General features: G+C 37.0%; 1 protein-coding gene across 1 annotated transcript in view; it reads left to right on the top strand.

The window, feature by feature from the left end:
• Positions 1–14,922, top strand: part of SLC25A12 (solute carrier family 25 member 12) — a 47,419-nt gene that overhangs the window by 15,276 nt on the left and 17,221 nt on the right. Inside the window, exons 4-11 of the mRNA XM_031057348.1 lie at positions 1,052–1,198; positions 2,288–2,426; positions 3,482–3,575; positions 4,133–4,217; positions 7,485–7,569; positions 8,009–8,167; positions 11,355–11,407; positions 11,609–11,689. Coding sequence (XP_030913208.1) covers positions 1,052–1,198; positions 2,288–2,426; positions 3,482–3,575; positions 4,133–4,217; positions 7,485–7,569; positions 8,009–8,167; positions 11,355–11,407; positions 11,609–11,689 — 843 coding nt within the window. The remainder of the gene's footprint in view (positions 1–1,051; positions 1,199–2,287; positions 2,427–3,481; positions 3,576–4,132; positions 4,218–7,484; positions 7,570–8,008; positions 8,168–11,354; positions 11,408–11,608; positions 11,690–14,922) is intronic.

Here is a 14,922-nt window from a genome sequence, read left to right as displayed (position 1 = left end):
AGTGATAAATGTCTGTTCTGGTTTTATGTTTGTGTTTCCAAGATACTGCCCTGTAAGATACAGTAGCTTCTTACTGTCATTGTATGATTAAAAAAAATGGGTTGCAGTAATTTCAGTATGAACACAATTTGGGTATTTTTATCCCTTTTTATATAGGATTGTTTTTCTCTTTTGGTCTAACACCATCTTCTGGGGTTTGGGGCTTGAATCGGAGTGGGTTTGTTGTACCTTGATCTAGAAAATGTTGTTCATGAGGTTATGAGAGTTGAGAAATTACTGTAAGGGTGATATAAGATAGACAGTTTGCCCTCTTCTTACTGTCTGTCACAACGTGGTTATTTTTTTAGTGGCTTCTAGAGGTCTGAATGACAGCTGACTGGGCTTTATTGTTTGCTTGAATAGAAGGAAACAACTTTTTCTGGACATAGAATTCACAACTATCATTATTATCTTGAGGTTAGGTTACCACAGTGATCTTTGTATGAAGGTTTTTACAGTTTGTATGGGAGTTTTAAATTGTCTGAAATGAGTGACCATTTGTGACATTATGGGAGATAGCTGTTTGGGGCAATCTAAATCCATATTATATAATTTTCACTGTCCTCCTGTTTATTTTCAAGTACTTTCCAGTGAGTTAGTGTATAATAGCCCAGTCATATTTCATCTTGGATATGTAAGAGATCACCTCACTTTGTGTCTTCAAGATCAATATAAGAAGTTTTTCTAGCACTTAAGTATTTAATTAGGAATAGATAGCAAGCAGGACATGGGTACGTGAAGTTCATTTCTTAAATCATTTAGTGAAAGTGCATATTTCTTTACAGTTGAATTGAAGCTTTTCTTTGACAGAGGAATGAATCTGTGGATTAAATCAGTATGCAGACTTCTTATTTTAGTTGAGCTAGCCTTGAAGTTTAAACTGTAGTTACACTATTTATTGTCTATATGCACAGACCTGTTGGAGCATAAGAATATGAAATTAGTGAAAGTTTTGTGAACAGTGGGTTACAGAATTTGCTTCTAATCTGCTATCTCTGAATATTCATTCTAGGAGCTGCAGTCAGAACATGCAAGACAAGCCTTTGCAATGAAGGACAAAAATAAAAGTGGTCTGATAACTGGGCTGGACTTCAATGAGATCATGGTTACCATTCGCTCCCATATGCTAACTCCATTTGTGGAAGAAAATTTAGTTTCAGTAAGTGTTAACAAAAAGTGCCTTGAATTCAGTGTTTAATAGCTGTGATGTTTGGAGATGGCACAGCTTCTCTCCCACTTTGAATTCTACCTGTTTATCACTCACTACCTCGGTGCTACAGATTATCAGCTTCATAATAGAGTGGGCAGGGTGAAACATGGCAGCATTCCTTGGCTGCAGTAGTGAAAAGGTTGGCAGTCTGGTTTGCATGTTTAAAGTGCTGTTGGAAGCAGTTTGAGTTAGTCTACTATGCTTTCCACCTGAGCAGGGCAAAGTACTTGGTACAAAAATAATCATAGAATTGTAGAACCATATAGGAAAAGGCCCCTAAAATAATCAAATCCAATGGAAGTTATTTAGGACAAAAGTGTCCAGTTTTTGTATTTGAATATATGATATCTCAGGAGCTGAAGACTACTTACAATTTTGTCCTTTTATATACTCTTATATTCTTTCTTTTTCAGATCAGAGTTTGGAAAATCAGTATGTAGATTCTAGAGGTAGAATGGTTACAGCCCTGATAGTTTGGCAAGATCTGTAGGTAAAGTAATAACATACAAGTTATAATCTGAAAATATGTAGTATGAAAATTACAAAAGAATTAAATTTATATAGAAGATAAAGTAATAACTTTTATCTTACTATCTTACCTATAAATCTTGCCTTGCCTTATTATAAGGCGTACTGTCTTCTATAAAATTTAGAGTATCTACTAACTTTAGACTTTGAAGTAAATGGTCATTGATGTATGTGATGCAAGAAATCACTTAGCGCTTTTATCTAAAGGCATTTGCATTCACATGCATTTCTCTTTCAGAAGATTACTTGGTGGCACTTTCAATGTGTCTATCAGATAACTTCAACAATAACCTACTTATGTGATTATTTCCTAATCGTTTCCTAGTGTCAATCTTTACCACAAAAATAGTATCCTGTTTAATAATTCTCCCCTTATGTTTCTATTAAAAATTACAGGAATAGAAAGATATCTTTAATTCTTTAATAATTTGCTCAAATGAATGTTTCTGTGATTGTAATAAGATGTAAACGTGCTTAGGGCACTTAACTGTTTCCATTTTATTTTTAAAGGTAGCTGGTGGAACTGTATCACATCAGGTCAGCTTCTCCTTTTTCAATGCATTTAATGCCCTTTTGAATAACATGGATCTTGTTAGGAAGATATACAGTAATATAGCAGGTACAAGAAGAGATGTTGAAGTCACAAAAGGTAAGATACATTTCCTACAGTTTATTAGTTTTTTAATTTGGTCCGTTTTGTAATTGGTGATGCACATGGGTTAAGGTGAGTCAGAAGTCAGTTTATGGCCACTGGGAAAGTGTTTTTTTTATCTGTGGATGATTTTCATCCTCAGAGGTTAGTAAGTATTTTCAGTTAGCTCATTAAAGAGAAGATTATGGCAGGAGTTACTGTTTGAATGAGTAACTGCAAGTCAGTATAATACTGAGGATTTTACAGCTCCTTGAAAGCGATGCATTGTTGCTTAGAGATAGGAAGTTACTAGGGAACGTGGTGGAGCGGGTTAAGTTTAAAAATCTGAGTAGTTTTATATATAGATGATGCCAGTTAGTACATAACAAATCCCTGTGCATGTGAAAGGTTGCTGTATTTCAGTCTTTTCACAGACATAAGCAGAGTGCTTTTGTAGCCATTTTGTGACAGATTTTATCACCAGTTTTATTACCTATATGGATGGGACCAGCCAAACCATTGTGTGGTAAAAAGCATGCCAAGTTATTTTTTAAATTTTTCTTCTTCTTTGTTTAGCATATATTCATATGCTCTGCATATTTTTCCCTAAAGAAGAGCATAAAAGGCCTGTTCTCATCCTCCAAATTGTCCTAACAAATTGCTTAGCAATGTGTTTTGGTACAGATGCATAAATACATCTTGCTTGGATTTGTACAGAGAAGAAAGGCTGCTGTGTTTTCACTGCTCAGACTTGTTAACTGCAACTTGCCAATTATGTCATAAACATATTGTGTAATTTGGCCAGATGAATATCTAAGCTTGGAGTCACCCAGAGCTATGAGAGGAAGAACTCTGGACATGATGGGAATAGATGAGTCAGTTGCCCTTAAAGCTGTGAATAATGGACCATTTTTCTGTTATGTTCTGTTTTGCAAAAGTTCGGAAGCAAGAATCACAAATTGGTGTTGTTTTGTTAAGCTTGCTAATTTTTTTTAAAGTTATTTGAAAGGATTCAAAGAGGAGGTTTGACAAATAACACAAATGTTGTATTTCTCTTTCTTTTTTAAATCCAGAGGAGTTTACACACTCTGCCATCCACTTTGGACAAATTACACCACTGGAAATAGATATTCTCTACCAACTTACAGACTTGTACAGTGTTACTGGGTAACATAATCATGAATTTTACCATTTTGCAATCATAATTTTTGTATTTTCTATGTGACCTCTTACTTTTGTCCTAATTTTAAAGGATATTATGTTTGTTACAGTAATTTGTTCAATATAAACTGATTCTGTTGTGTCCATGGGTTTTGTAAGTGAATTGTGCATGTCAGGCACAATTATTAATTGTTGTATTATAGGTATACATATGAAGTAGCAAAATACAATACTCCTGAAAGGCTACAAATGCACTGGCTGATGTTTTGCATGGATCTTTAATGCATGCAAAATCTTACATAGAAATAGCTAGAAATGGTTTCATTTGTGTATTACATTCCTTATTACTAGTAGTGAAGAACTTGCTTCTGAATAATCCATGTTCCTTTCATCCCCAAGCATTCTTTTATGCATTACAGCAGACTAGTTAGGTCTGCATTCAGATATGACAAGTGTCTTTTTTTAAACTCAGATGTGGTTTGTGGGGTGTGGCCAGCAATACTGTACTTAATATGTTTGATGCTTTATCTAACCATAATTTCCTTTTCTCTGCCTTTGTAAAGGCGCTTAACTTTGGCAGATATTGAGAGAATAGCACCACTGGCTGAAGGTGCATTGCCTTATAACCTGGCAGAGCTCCAGAGGCAGGTGGGTAGAAGAAAAAAAAATTGGAATTGAGTGAATGTAAGCATATACTTGCAAATAAAAAATAAGAATAATGCACTTTAAACAGATTCCTGACAAGTGGAGTGTGCTGTTTGTATTGCTGTAAGGATAGAAATGGGGCAGGCTATTAGATACTGTATGTGACTAGACAAGGTATGAGATATCAGCATGGCCTGTTTAGATATGAACATGTATGGATACTTGGATTCCTTACCATGAATAATTTGTTCACTCCTGAAAAGCCTTTTCACAGGGCACAGCCCTCCATGAACTTCTCCAGTGTGAGTCCTTCCTGTGGAGCCCAGTTGTTTACAAACTGCAGTGTGTGTCCCTCCCACATGGTGCAATCTCTCAGGAATACATTCCCATGGGTCCTCCATGCACTTGCAGCCTCCTTGGGATGCATCCCCCCGTTCCTGTGTGGGGTCCTACAGGCTCTGCAGGGCAATCTCTACTGCAGTGCCAGGAGCACCTCCTCCTGCTCATTCACTGACCTTTGTACCAGCAGAATTGTTTCTCTCATATGTTCTCTCTCCTCTTGCCAGCTGCCATTGCACAGGCTTTGTTCCCCCTTCTTAAATACATTGTCCCAGAGGTGCTGCCACTGCCACTGATGGACTTGGCCTTGGCCAGCAGTGTGTGTTGGCTCTATCAGACATGAGGGAAGCTTCTGGCAGCTTCTCACAAAGCCACCCTTGTATCCCCCACCCCCAGCTGTGCCACACAATCTCAATACAGGTAGTAAAAGATATGAATATTAAACGTAAAGCTTATAAATGTGTTCTTCATACTCACCTCTCTGAGTGGACAAAATACTGACTTACTTCACTTTCCAGAACTGCCTTTGTAGCTTGGCACTCTTTCAGAATGAGCTCACTGATAAGTTTCCTCATCACTACAACAGAATATACTCTTTTCATACTCTTGAAGTAGTACATTATATTTTCATCTTACTCTACATTGTGTGTTAAAACCAGACACCAGAAAGCAAAATAATTTCATTTTATTTAATTTATGAGGAACAGTCTTTTATTAGACCTTATCTTAAGTGAACAGTAAATTAAGTGTATTGACAAAATGAAAGATATCAGTTCATGAAGAGCAAATATCATCTCAGTGTGGTCCAGCTGTCCCTGGGAAATGAAACCAATTCTGTAATCAGTTTTATATGATTTAAAAATCCTTTTGTAAAGAAAAATCTAAATTTTTACATGAAATCACTCTGTATAGATTTGGTAGAAATGAAAATTAGCCTGCTTTCAACCATGTTTACTTTATTGTCAATTTTTTTCATTGTGTAAGATTTTTTTAAAGCTTAGCAGCTGAATATCCTATGGGGATGACAGCTACAGTAATTTTCTCTTTATAAATATTCATGATTTGAAAGCTATAGCATTAATTACATTCATTTACATATCCATCTGAACACACAAGTAAACTGAAAACTTTGTGAACACTTATTTAATAATATAAAAGTGACATTTCCTTCAGAAAGAATTTGATTTTTAACATTCAGCGTTGCATTCACTAAGATTAATGTCTAAATTGAATGATTGGATTTTGATGAGAACCGTGTGAGGCTTCGAGCAAAAAGAATAATCTTAAACCAACTGAAAGGCAGCAGGTGTGCTAAGCTAGGAGAAAATTTCAGTGGAATGAAGAACTAGTTCTGCTTCTAAGGCTTTTTGGGGTATATTATTGCATGTGTCTTTTATTTACATGAATCAAAAGAAATGTATCTGAATTTTATAATTTATTTTCATGGTTATTTTGGTTTTATTATCCTTTGGAGGTTTTTTGGTTTTTTTTTAATAGGAAAGCATAGTGGTTTTACAATAATGAAGATATTCTTTGGATTTATTGCTTCTATTGCTTGTAAAGGCAGTACATTTGATTTATGCTTTTTTTATGCTGGTCTGCATGTGCAGCGTGTAATTTTAGTGCTACCTAGAATTTCTCTATTCTTCTCTGTTAAGCTATATTGTGAGGGAGGAGAGTTTCTTGTGAAGGGAAGTGGTTTTAGCTGTACCTTTTTATTCTGTGGAAAAAGGGTATCAAATATAATCCATGGTTTTTTACAGGTAATGACCTCATGGGCTCATGTCCCGTGTTGTGTGCATACCGTGTAACGCCTTTGCAGTGTGGGCAGGGTTTTGCACATCAGTGTAACCCCAGCCCTGAGCTTGTGCTCAGGCAGGTGCTGACATTCTGTGGGGCTTCAGTGAGCTGAGCTGCCTTGGCTGGGGAGCCTTGGACAGGGAGCTGAGAAGTGTGTGTGTGGTAATCTTTGTGAAAATTCCTAATATCCATCTGAGTTCTGGACATTCCAGCTGTCCTGGAAGAAGGACATCTGCTAACAGTACAGGGTGCTTTTAGGAAAAACAGATTTGTGTTTGGAAAGTGGACTTTAGTATCTGCTTTGCTATGGAATTTAACAGTTAATATCTTGGCCCCTTAGCCCAGACAAGTTATACTGCATAATATCAATTTCTCTCTAATTGTCTTGTTTATGTTTGGATTAAACTTTGGTCCATCTTACATATTTTATAGTGCAGGTTTGTGAACATGTCTTGTTAATCAGTTCAGTTACCTTGTTTCTAATAGCCATTTAATAACATAATTATGAGTCCCTGAAGATATTTTCTGTGCAGACTGTATTATTTAGAGTACTTAACACATTTATAATAGTGTAATTGAAAGGATTGAGGTCAGCATTACTCTGTAAATTAGCACTGCACGGAAAAGTCTTGTCTTCTGTTTTGAAGACATGAAATCTCATGTTTGTGCTATGCATTAATGGATATGTAGTCTTAAATGATGTCCTGTGCTGATAGAGCCTGTCTGTGAGATATTCTGTGAATTCTTTTTGAAATACTGAATTTTATTTGAGTCAAAAGGGAGTTCCATGCCTTACAAATTCAAAGCCAACAGAACAGAAAATAGTAAAGTTGTTTAGAGTTTCTGTCTTCCTTTTCTTAAGCATCATTGTTCTGGTTATACTGGAGTACTGGTTTGGCACAACTAGGAGTATGTAAGGAATATTTTCTAGAAGTAGTATTTGGAAAATGTGCTTCATCCATTAGGCACAATAGACATTATCTAGTAATTGCTTTTTCTTCTTCCTCCTGAAAATAAAGCTACTGATTTTTATCAGATTCTTTCTGTACCATTGTAAAAGCAATTCACAGATGCCTTTGTTTTCCTGTGCAGATTTTCAAGCTTTTTTTCATTTCTTTTTCCCTCACACAGCAATCTTTTGGAGAATCAGGCAGACCTATTTGGCTCCAGGTAGCTGAGTCAGCTTACAGGTTCACTTTAGGCTCAATTGCTGGAGGTGAGTAATATTCTGCTTTCTGTTTCCAAGCTTGGGGTACTTGAACACTGTTTGGCCAGACTACTTATCTCATGCAAGGTGAATGTCTTGGTTATACATGTGTAAAATTGGATGTTGGAACCATTTTGGTTGTGCTATTCCCTTTCTTTCCTTATCACTTGGATTCTAGAACCCCTCCACAGTCCTTTGAAACTACGCCAGTAACAAGTTTCCTTAGTAATTCAGATGAGTGTTCTTCATTCTGCACACCTTGTTTTCTGTAACAGTGTAAGCCATTCTCCTTGAGACTCTTTTCCTAGATCTTCATTATTGTTCTTTCTTATCTCCACCATACCAGAGGTCTTACCAGCTTATATATTCTTTGTGTTTAAATAGAAAATCACCACAATAACACCAGCAATGATGTTGCAGAAATAATGCTGTGGATGCTTTCTTGCAGCTGTTGGTGCTACTGCAGTGTATCCCATAGACCTGGTGAAAACTCGTATGCAGAATCAGCGCTCCACAGGTTCAGTTGTAGGAGAGTTGATGTATAAAAACAGCTTTGACTGCTTTAAAAAGGTTTTGCGTTTTGAAGGCTTTTTTGGTCTTTACAGAGGTAAGTGAATTAAAAAATATATGTATATCTATATAAAGTCAGTAATTTTCTGTCACCCTGTTTTTATTTTAATACCTCAACAGCTAGTTTCCTAAGGGAAAATCAGAATACTTGGTATCATGTCTAATTTTGCTTTCATTTCTGAGCTCATTATTTTTCTCCATTGCACACCCTTCATCATAAACAATTGCTGGGGAAAATTGGGGTTTTTTTTGTTGTTGCTAGTGATTTGCTCCTTGCTGCTTAAGTAACTGAAAGACCTAATTGTTGGGGTGTAAGTGTTGAGGATATAATTGTAATCTCACAAATTGAGGATTGCAACTTTTGGCTGGGGTCGGACATGAGGAGCAAATTATCATCTGAGGAATAAAGATTGGTTTTGCAGCAAATATTTTTTTAATAGACAAAAGACAGTAACTTGGAAATGTATCTGTAAACTGGATGCAAGACCTTGCGCCTCATACTTGTGCTGGTAGTTGGACTTGTTTTATAATTTTATCTTGTGAACAGAAGTTGCATTCTGCTGTTGAATTATGTTGCTCTGTTTTACTTTAAAATATCATCAGTGAAACTCAGAAAATTGTAATTTTGTAAAAGAATAAAACTCCAAGATACAGGTAAAGAATTCAGCTTTTTATCAACTAGGCTGAGTTCTAATCACTTTGGTAAGGTGACTTACATACAGGGTACATGCTTGCCAGCCTTCTGAAGAGATACTTAGTTGAATTCTCTATTTTTAATTCTAATTTCCCATAACTTGCTGAAGTTCACAGTTTTCATAAGGATCAGCAAGGTATTTATTAATTGGCACACCTGCTTCTTTAGCTGCAGCAAACTCACATGATGGCTATAGCATTTTGTTCTGCTTTGTGATGTGTTCTGGCACTAAAGACACTGGGCAGTGTCCTTTACGGACAGTATCTAAGAAGTTTTTACATGTGAAAGTCTGTGTGTTCTGGCTAAAGAGTGTTTTGTGGTCTTTCAGGAGTTTGCTCTGCAAGTAAATAAGGGAAGGAATATGTGGGTGCAAAGTTAATGAAATAGCTGTAGTCTGTGTAAATTATGTCTTACTGGTAAATTGTTTTCTTTTTTGGATGTTAAGTCTTTCCTAAAAGCAAATACTTGAGTTACATCTGTGAGACTGATTCTTCAGTGCTGTTCTACAGTACTGTTTTCTTTTTCTTGCCTCCCACTCTATTTTTGCACAGCAGCATTTAAAATAACTTGTTATTTTATTTTTGTTTCTGACCTTACTCAAGCACTTGGAAATCAAGGATGATTCCATTGATGAGTTAAAACCAGTGTTTTACACTTGAAAAAAATATTCTTCTTTGAAAGAATGTCAGTTTGCTAAAGTTTTTAATAGCCTGTTTAATAATTGCTTCTAAGATTGTTTAGGATAAAAAGTTCAAGTAGTTGTTTTGGCACTATTACAGTTAATGGTCAGCATGATGCCAAGATTTGGACTAAGAGATTTAGATGGTCTGTTGGAAGTATGTTAAACTAAACAGCAGAAACACTTATGGAGTTTACTGTGGGTCTGTTACTGGATCCTTGTATTCCTGAGCTGAATTATCCTAATTGCATTGTAATACCACAATACATCTATACCATAATATAGTGGTACAATGTAGTTGTTTCCTGCAGTTCAAAAAATAGAACTAAACACAAACTGGAAATGTTATAATTCTAAATAAAAACTTAGATTTTTGGTCAAGAAAATAAAGACACTTATAAGTCTTGGCATCCAACTTCAGAATTAATGAAGTTTCTTCTCAGGTCCCTACTGGCCCATGCTGTGTCCCAGGTTCTCTGGCATACCAAATGTGTGTGCCCAGTGAGTTCAGCTACATGAGAAAAGGAAGTGGGGAGATTGCCTTGCAGTGTTTTGTCTGGTGGTTTTGGTTTTCTGAAGTACAGGCATTGCAGAACTGGATTGTCTTTTCATGGTAGATTGGAAATTCGGACTGGGAGGGCACCACTTCTTTTTGTTACTGTCAACCTTTCTTTGTGTTTAATAGTTACCTTTCCTCAGCATAGTAAGTCTGGAAATGGCACAGAAAGTACTGTGTTGGAAGAACACGCTACACTGTGTGTATTACCTGCTGCACTTTCTATTAAGGCACCTTTGTTCTGAGCTTCCTTTTAAGGAAGTAATAAAAAATTTCTGCAGAATGAGAACTTCTGGGAATTTTGAATTTTTAACTATGATTTCTCTGTGCTTAACAAATAGTGGAGGGTGGCATTGATGCAGTTTTGTTGCTGTGAGCTTTTTCTGTTAGTTAACTGGCAAGCAGTTTTGACAAAATGATATTCCATAACCATGGAATAACATTAGGAAGTGACCATATCCAATAAAAATAACATTCTTTTAAGTTTTATGATCTATACCTATGCCAAAATGACCGTGGAGAAGATGGGTTTAAAAATAACAGATGCTGTTATGATGTGTTATGTTTGGAAGTTAAGACTGCCATCTACTGATTTTTTCCTTAAACCTATTAGTTCCTAGAAAAGTGCATGTGCATTTTTCAAATGACAGTTCACTTTCATAGTAGCTATTTTCCAGGAGCAAGGGCCTTGCCAAAATCAGTTTCTGTCCACTAATCCCTCCTCTTAGTAAGATTAAAAAATGCTCATTAGTTGTAGGGTTTAAAGAAGTTCATGCTATCATGTTGAACTGAACAAGAGAAAATCTTCTTACCCTTAGTTGACTTGAGTCTTCAGAAAACCCAGGTTAGTGAGTCAAGTAGAAGTGAGGTGATATTTTATCATAGTCACGTGTCTATCTCACAATTACTGTCCCATTTTAAAAAGTGATTGCAAGCTTTATAGGAAAATGATGCTAAGGGGCTAAAAAAGTCAAACAAACTCTTCTGTAGTAGACATATCCAAGGTTTATGTTTGGTTGCTAAACTTTTTTCCTTCTGTACAGCAACAGCATCATGCTTGACTTAGTTGAGGAAGACAGATCTGGTCACACATTTCATTATAATTTTCAACAGAAATTGTAATATACAATTATACTGGTATGAATATGCAGTGCTCTGGCAGCATCCCATACTTAAATGCCATCAACCTCAAAGGATAGTCCCTGTGCAGAAAGGCATTTCTGTACATCGCTGATAAAATACTATTTTCTCTATTAGGAAGATAATGTTGCCTTATGATGTCTTTGTTTCTATAGGCTTGTTACCACAGCTGATAGGTGTTGCTCCAGAAAAGGCTATTAAGCTAACTGTACGTATCTTGTTTTTTTTTTTTCTTTCCTCCCTGGCATCCTTTTTGTTTGTTAACATGCACAGGATTTATTTCCTAAAATGTGTGAGAGATGACTACTTACAAGCATTCTAACATATATGGCTACAGATTTACTTGATATGTATTAATAAGGAAGAAGAATAACTTAAACTAGTGTTTAATATATTGTATCTTTATTAGGTTAATGACTTTGTCAGAGACAAATTTACCAAGAAAGATGGTTCCATTCCATTGCCTGCAGAGATCCTTGCTGGAGGCTGTGTAAGTATCTGTCCTGTATTGCTAGGAAAAATTGATTCTCAGTCACGTCCAGAATAGTTGGAATGACAGTTAATGGGTGTGCTTTGTCAATTTGAGCAGGAGTGCTCTTTTTTTTCTCCCAGTCACAAGAACTAAAAAAAGTACTGTTTCTGTTTGGAAAGCATAGCATACTTCTGAATTAAGTTCTCTTGGAACCATGTGCTTAAGCAACTTGTTTTGGCCCAGTTTATAACTTTCAGTTTCAGCAGTGGTTTCATTCACAAAGTCTGAAGAAGAGGGTGCCCTGTTCTCCCTCTCCATATGTTCTACTGGGTTGCCATTCATCATTAGTTTGGGAAGATACAGGTGCTCCTTGAGAATGGGTTATAGGCATGATTAAATTTCCTTCAGGGGAGGGATGGAGATGTCTAGAATGGTTTAAGGAAATCTAATGCTTGCTGAAGATTTTAAGAAGGAAAAGAAATACACTCTTCAACTTGCTGTATGTGAAATTTTTACTGTTGTGAAATGATGAGAAAAATGAACAATATAGCCTTAGCTTTCATGTAACATGTGTAAGTGAATTGTCTGTTTAAATAACTTTGTGTAAATGCAGCTATGTTACTCCAGATGCTAATTACGTCCCTCATCCAAATACAGTTAAAAAACAAGCCATGTTTTTGTTGAAATTGAGGGCTGTAATTCAGTGGATGTTTTAGCAATCTGTAAATGGTTTGAGTTGATATTGATGCTGGATTTCTTTTGGTTTTGCACGTTGGCTAATTTCATTTGTGGGATTCCCCGACAGTTGTTAACCCTATAATATGTTTAGGGCTTGAGTTGGGTTTCTTTTGTAGCAGAGAACACTAATGACTTCCAGTTGAGTAGGCTGACAGGCTGGTATAAAACCTCCTTGGCTTACAACAAAACCTGGGGCAGAAAGGTTGTTGACCTCTGCAAACTTTTAATTCAAAGAAACAGCCCTGAAGGGAGGCTGCTTATAGTTCTGCCTGATTGAATTTGGCAGCCTGGTACTTGCTTGAGTCTTCACCTGTCAGTGTACAAAGTTTATTTTCTGAGAAATGTGAGAAAGCAGCTCTAATGCATAGCTAGCAGAAGAATAACCTTTTTCTGGAAAGCTCAGTAACACAGAAAGCAAATACAGGTCATCTCTATAGAGAGTAGAATTCATTTGTGGTTGTGTTGTGCTTAAATTCATAATTAAAGTTAAACACCTGATAATTTTATTATTTTGTACTGAAATATATAATACTAAATTCAATCTATATTAGAGCCTTTTTCACTTGCTAGGTACTCCTGTTTCAAAATAATTTCATTGTCTTACTGTAGTGAACATGCAAAAATTGGGGAGAAATTGAGTTTCAGATAAGCTTTCAGAGATTTGGGTGTTTTTTTTGAAGATGACCATATTTCTAGTCTGTCCAAACACAGCACCTTCTAGCTGACCGTCTGAGCTGGTATTTTCATCTTCTTTTTCAAGGTAGTATTAATCTGACTCAATCTGGGAGAATTTTCAACAAAATTATAGAACTGTTGGTCACAGTTTAGCAACCTGAGGGGTGTTTCTTTGAGCTTCCTCTGGATCATCTGATATCTTACCAGCTGAAGAATTTTTTGTCTCTGCTGCTGCTTAGTTCAATTTTAGCAATTCCACTTCTTCCTGGATAGCAGAAGCTTTGTTTGGAAGCCTGTAAGGTTAAGAGTCTGAAAGTATCAGTTGGCTAAAGCAGGGGCAATTAGACATTAGTCTCTCTTTTTTCATCCTCAGACCTTTTCATTCTCATTTTGACAGCTGTTTTCTGTGTTGACTTGTTTGGAAGTAATGTTGGTTGTCACACTTCTGTTGTTACTGTGTTCTGTTTTTCTAGAAAATATTATGGGGTGCAACCAACAATTCCATCCAAGGAAGGGCCACAAGTAGGGGCACAAAAGGCTTTGTGTTTGGGTGATGCTACCTTTTATTTTTCCTTTATTCTCTTCCTTCTCTCTCTGTTAGTACAAAATGAGGCGTTAATGTGGGAATGTTTGGATTTTATATATGCCAAAATTATTTTCAGCATTTAGATTTGGATAGCTCAGGGTTTTGCTGCTTTTTGTTACTGTTACTTTAAACACTTTAGTATTTTGCTAATAGTATACAATAAATATAGGCTAAAATAAAACCATACTTTTTTACCTTGTCATAATATCAGAAGAAATAGCATTGTTCCCACATGTAGTTCTCAGAGATGGGCTTACTACTGTCTCTGACCCTCACTGTGTTTAGTGTTGAACTATCTCCTCATTAACAGGAATAATGCAGTTTTGGATCATGTCTGGTATGGAACTGCTGGTGGATGAGCAAGATGAGCAAGGCATATTTTCAGCCATTTTACAGAGCTTACAGCAGAGACCTTTCATACTTTTAAAAGCCTTCCCTCTTGCAGGTTATACAGAAGCACATTGTGCGTGCCTCAGTCCTCAAACAGCAATCAAAAGAGTTCTTGTGAGGAAGTGGAGGCAGCTTGGGAAAGGTTCCAGCAGATGTGGCAAATTCTCCTCTCTGGATGGCAGTGCTGTATCAAAGCTTATGTACGGTGTTGCAGTCTTCTAAGACCCACACACAAGGACAGGTGAAACCTTTGACATTAAGACAGTGGTGGTTCAGAGACCCTGTGTAGGCTGGCCAGTATCCTCAGCTCTGCAGTGTCTGGAAGCAGTGCTGTACTGTCCAGCAAAGGGATGACCCTCCTCCAGAAATGCTGACACAGAGACTGAATCGCTTTGGCCAAAATCTTACTGCTCAGGCTCCAGTCATTCTCAGCTTCTGTCAGCTTGTGGAGTAAAGCAGTGCTGGCAGAAAGGAGAAACATTGTCATTCTCACAGCAGCTGCCAAAGACTTCCTCCCAGGCAGTGCCTGTTCGTGTGGTCAGCTGCCTGTCTGTTGTCTTTCCTTCCTCCCTGCAGGGCAGGGACCTCCCGCAGGCAGCCTGTGCCCTATGCTCCTCTAAACCTTCCTGCTGCTGCTGGGCAATGTAAATGTCACTGGGAAGTGCAGGGTCTGCTCTGTCAGAGCCCAAATATTCCCAGCTGCTCTCAAGCTGTAGCTGTATTTGAAAACTGCAGAGCAGCTACGTCGGGCAGCTCAGTTACAGCAGTCAGGTTGTACCTGTCAATGAAAGGGCTCTTGTCCCTGATGGATGAAACTGATATCCCATCTTCCTACCTGCCTGAAGTATGCTGGTTTGTTAAT

This window comes from Geospiza fortis, unplaced genomic scaffold, assembly GCF_000277835.1.
Source record: "Geospiza fortis unplaced genomic scaffold, GeoFor_1.0 scaffold112, whole genome shotgun sequence".
In the NCBI taxonomy this organism is placed as follows: domain Eukaryota; kingdom Metazoa; phylum Chordata; class Aves; order Passeriformes; family Thraupidae; genus Geospiza; species Geospiza fortis.
This window is presented reverse-complemented; position numbering and strand designations above follow the sequence as displayed.